Source organism: Seriola dumerili, unplaced genomic scaffold (genome assembly GCF_002260705.1).
Source record: "Seriola dumerili isolate Sdu_G_001 unplaced genomic scaffold, Sdu_1.0 BDQW01001125.1, whole genome shotgun sequence".
Classification (NCBI taxonomy): Eukaryota; Metazoa; Chordata; class Actinopteri; order Carangiformes; family Carangidae; genus Seriola; species Seriola dumerili.
Genome location: NW_019175380.1, coordinates 1,213,098 through 1,218,359, shown reverse-complemented (window position 1 = coordinate 1,218,359; position 5,262 = coordinate 1,213,098). Strand labels below are relative to the sequence as shown.

The window sequence follows — 5,262 nt, the reverse complement described above, 5'->3', positions numbered from 1 at the left end:
TGTGTGTGTGTGTGTGTGTGTGTGTGTGTGTGTGTGTGGCAGCTCCACCATGAAGGCCGTCTCTGTTCGTTTTCACTTCAAACAGACTCGTTCTCTTTACCCCCCCCCCCCCACCAGTCCCTCATACACTGGCTGCTTTCACACCAAGAGGACAACCTCCGACTGTCCTCTCTCTTTATTTGTCTCTTCTTCCCTCTGTCTTCACCCATGTCACCCTTGCTTCTCTAAACTTCTTCTTTGACACCCTCTCCCCTCTCCTCCCCCCTCCCTCCCTCTCCTCCCCCCTCCTCCCCCCTCCCTGTCTATCAGAGTCAAACTAAGCCCAGAGAAAATCTTGTAGCTACATGCTGATACCCTGCTTCAAAGTAGATGTCATGTATTTGAACACACACACACACACACACACACACACACTCAGACTACCTACAGATTTTTTCATATCACAGGCTCTGTCAGGATTTTTCCATCCCTTGTCATTCTGTGATGCGTTCAAATCCTTTGTTTACTTAGCTGTAGGTTAAACATCAATCAAACTATCATCCGTCCATAAACCCTTGAAAACACACACACAAGCAAAAACAGGCTCAGGTATGCCTACACACACACACACACACACACTGACCTCTGACCTCACTTATTAAACAGATGTAGTGGTTCATACTTGAACCAAGGCGTCCTGCTGCTCTGAGGCTGTGCAGATGTCCCTCACTGTAAGTCTCTGACAGATGAATACGTGTAAATATACTGTGACCAGGAAACCAAGAACTCCCTCACTTCAAGACCTTCAAGACTCCATGCTGCGAGTCATTACATCAAAGACACCAGTAAAGAAGAACTCTTGTCGTGATCTGTCGTAAACTTTCAGCCTTGTTTTGTTGTATTCCAGTTCCACAGTGTGTGGCAGAGTAATGAGCATCACATGTTGATTATCTAAAGTCTTCTGATCAAAGTAAGAAGTGTCGCAGGAACAGACTGTAATGAAGCGCTGACGAGCCGCGGCTTATTAATCATATTCTGCAGACGTGAAGGAAACGTGTTCATTCAGGGAAATACAATATGATACAAAAAAGCTCATAAAACAGTTTCATTCACCAACAAGTAACCACGGTAACCACGATGAGCGGGAAGTGTGAGGTTTGTGATGAACCAACAAGTAAAAACCATGTTGTTCCTCTGATATGAACTAATCTCTGGTAGAGACACACTGACAGCTACTGTTTGTTGTTACTGTCCACGCCCACTTCTGGTTTCTGTGGTTGTTGTGTGGGAAGTGAAAACAGACTCTCTCTCTGTCTCTCTCTCTGTCTCTCTCTCTCTCTCTCCCTCTCTCTCTCTCTGTCTCTGTCTCTCTCTCTCTCTGTCTCTGTCTCTGTCTCTGTCTCTCTGTCTCTCTCCCTCTCTCTCTCTCTCTGTCTCTGTCTCTGTCTCTCTGTCTCTCTCCCTCTCTCTCTCTCCCTCTCTCTCTCTCTCTCTCTGTCTCTGTCTCTGTCTCTCTGTCTCTCTCCCTCTCTCTCTCTCCCTCTCTCTCTCTCTGTCTCTCTCTGTCTCTGTCTCTCCCTCTCTCTCTCTCTCTGTCTCTCTCTCTCTGTCTCTGTCTCTCTCTCTCTCTCTCTCTCTCTGTCGCTCACTCTCCTGTTTATGTCAAGGTTCAGGAATTTAAAGGAAATAGCTACGGCCACTGGCCAGAGTGTCTGCTCACCACACACACACACACACACACACACACACACAGGAATGTGTGGAGAAGCCTCTGCTGTTCTGCTCATGATGTGTGTGAATGGAGAGGAAGAGACAGAGTCCTGTTTTTCACCTGGTGTTATGTCCTTTCACCAAGATGAAGTGTGATGCTTGCAGATGTTTTCCTCTGCTCTGCTTCCTCTGGCTGCTTCAGGTTCCTCCCACAGTCCAGAGACAGACAGGTTCAGGGACCTGTCCACCCTGAGTTTCCCACAGCTCTTAGTGAGAATACACTAACGTATATATACTTCGTCATAAGTACAGGTAAAACATCTAAATGTACAAACGTTCATTTCATATTGAAACGACTGCAACGGAGTGAGATCAGTGAATCCAAAGGCAGCAGGTAACTGCTGTACCTGGACACTGTGGCTCTACATGTCGCACTCACTGCTGACTGTGTGAACCTCCTTCAGCTTTCCAAACAAACATGGTTTTTACATGAATGGTTTCAGACTCTTTTCTCTGAATCTGACCACGAGTAACCGCAGACGGTCACAGCTCGGAGCGGCCGTTATGTTTCCCCACGTCTCTGCAACAGAGTGCAACGTTAGCTCGACCCGTGGAGCCGCAGCTTATGGGAAATACACCAGGTTTTTTTAATGTGCTGCTACACTGTAATATGGAGGTCTATTAAAGCTGCCAGTCACTGCTGCTGCCAAAAACACACCAGCCCTCAGCTCTCAGCTCAGAGTCTACTACAGACCAGCAAATAAACTCTCTGGCTCTTTTTGTCTTTCAGCATTTGACTTTTTGTTTGTTTTAGTTGTATTTATTGTTGTAGCAGTTACTGGCTCCTCATTGGTTCATTCTGCTCATTTATTTCCTTTTATTGAATTTATTTTTAAACCAAGATCCCAGGTGTTGGTGATGGAGCTCTGATGTGACTGACTGTGTGTGTGTGTGTGTGTGTGTGTGTGTGTGTGTGTGTGTGTGTGTGTGTGTGTGTGTGTGTGTGTGTGTGTGTGTGTGTGTGTGCTTTCGCATGCGCGTGTTTGTGTGTGTGTGTGTGCGTGTGTGTGTGTGCGTGTGTGCGATGTTTTTGATTGCATGGCTGATGCCTGCGCAGTCTACACGATATGTCTGTCTGACTCTGTTCTCATGCAACCACACACACACACACACACACACTCACACACAGCCTGAGCCTCTCCACCATCCTCCAGTTCCTGCGTTTTGAAGTCACTGCTCTGTATCTCTGTGGTGGTCACGGTCTGGTTGTCACCAAAAGTTTCAAACACCTGGCAGAGATTTGCCCCACCTCCCCCACCTCCCCCACCTGCCACAGTCTCATGGTGGAGGTGAGACCTCCTAACACACCCGAGGAGGATTCTGTGTCTGTGTGTGAGATGCTTAAGTACCTGCACGGTGGGATTATACTGATAAATTTGGCTCAGCCCACCTGTCTTGTCATGTCCACAGGTGTGTTTTGGGGGGAACACACACACACACACACACACACACACGCAAGAAAAAAGAAGCGCTCCACATTGAACAACACTGACCCCTGTGTCAGTTTTTCTACAGGTGTCCTGAGCTCATGAGAAGATTTCTGTCTCTGTTTTCACTCCTTCTCTCTTTACCTGGCAGCAACAGGAAGTAGCTTCAAATTTACCAAAACAAAATGCAACTTTTATTCTAAAGCTCCATGTTTCTTCTTCTTCTGTGTTTTATTTGAAGTGTTGATCCATCAGAGGATATAAAAACCATCTCAGTGTAGTTTTACATCTCCTCTCTCAGGCTTCTCTCTGGAGCTCTAGTAACAACAGGTCTGTGAGCCAATCAGAAGAGAGGAGGCTCTGAGCCTCTCTTCTGATTGGCTGACTGTTTTCTGACTGATCCAATAAAAATAAAGCAGATTTCAGGTAAAAACACTCAGAGAAACCAAATCCTGTAAAGGTTTGGATGGTGGGTCCAGGTGGGCGGGGCTTGCTGACTGCTTTGTTGTGACATCACAAAGTTCCAGAAGTCCTGACGGCTGGTTTTAAGGCTCAGTTTCTGAATACAGGCTGTGTGCATTTCTCTGTGGACTGAGGCTTTGATACTTTCACAGTATTAATATAGAAGCTAGACCTGATCTATAATTAAAAGTGATAATAATCAATAATAATAAATAAATAATCAATACAATATGGGGCCTTTAAACACTGTGAAGTTGAACAATCTAAAACATATGAAATGCAGTCACAGATGTTACACCGTCTCTCTCTCCTCTTCGTCCTTCCTCCTCAGGTTGAAGGAGATCGACATGAGCGAATATGACGCCACCACGTACGAGCGCTTCTCCGCCGCCGTGAGGAGACAGGTTCAGTCGCTACGCATCATCCTGGACAGCTTACAGGTCAGCCTCACGCCGCCTGACATCACACCTCGCACTTTACACACGCCTCCTTGTTTTACTGAAGACTCCCTCATCAACACTGTGCCACGAGGCATTTGGGACGTGATCCAACCGCACTGTCGTTTGAGTCCAGGTGTCAGTCAGGAAACAAAAGCCGTGGGGTCATAAGGTCCGTACAGTAGGCCTCATACAACCCTACACGTGATGTTGGGGCAGGAAGGAGGGGGCGCTGTCCCTCAGGAGCGCTGTGATTGGTTGAGTGAATGAAAAGCCGGAGTGTTGAGAGGGGTGGTTAAAAATCCAGGATGTGATATTGTCTCTATTTCAGTATTTTGGTTTCAACTTTCCTCCCTTTGTTCGAGCGTCTGAGGGGAAATGTGCATCCAAGATGGTGTGTGTGTGTGTGTGTGTGTGTGTGTGTGTGTGTGTGTGTGTGTGTGTGTGTGTGTGTGTGTGTGTGTGTGTGTGTGTGTGTGCGTGTGTTTGTGACTAGAGGAAAATCATGCAGCAGTGATTACAGAGCAACCACACTAAGCCTTGCTCTATTATTCTCCTGTCCAGGTGTGGAGCTCTGTTTGTATATGCTGAGTGTGTGTGTGTTTGTGTGTGTGTGTTTGTGTGTTTGTGTTTTCCATCCAGGTGTTTGCAGCCATGCCAGCGCTGCCTTTGAACGTGAACGTTGGTTATTGTTTGTATTTGTCCTCGGGGCTTTTTCCCGCTGTAAAGACGATGGAGATTAAACCAACCACAGCAGGCGTGACGCTGTGAAGTCATGTTATTCTTATCATACCTGAGGAGTGATTTAAGAGACACACACACACACACACACACACACACACACACACACACACCTAACTGTAGCTGGCAAGCTTTCAATAAAGGTTCATTAGTTCCTGCACCACATCAGTGTTTTCATCACTGATTTATTATATAGAAAGAGCTGAGACTGTTCTGAAAACTGTGATATAAAAGACTGGAGTATTATGTTACATGCAAGAACTCTTTAAAAAGTGAATTTAAGAAATAATGTGATGTAAAGTCACGTGACCTGTGTTGTGTCTGAGGGTGGAGTGTGTTACATCTCTCGCTCCGTCCTCAGGGAGCAAACTGAAGACAGGAGAAAGTGATGTTGTTCTTCCTCTCCAGACCCCAGCAGCCCCCCCCCCCCCCCCCCTTTTTTTTTT

The 5,262-nt window shown here is 46.4% G+C and overlaps 1 protein-coding gene across 1 annotated transcript in view; it reads left to right on the top strand.

The window, feature by feature from the left end:
• vwa8 (von Willebrand factor A domain containing 8) overlaps positions 1 to 5,262 on the top strand; it is a 65,048-nt gene that overhangs the window by 53,740 nt on the left and 6,046 nt on the right. Inside the window, exon 40 of the mRNA XM_022767321.1 lies at positions 3,970 to 4,078. Within this exon, the coding sequence (XP_022623042.1) occupies positions 3,970 to 4,078 (109 nt within the window). The remainder of the gene's footprint in view (positions 1 to 3,969; positions 4,079 to 5,262) is intronic.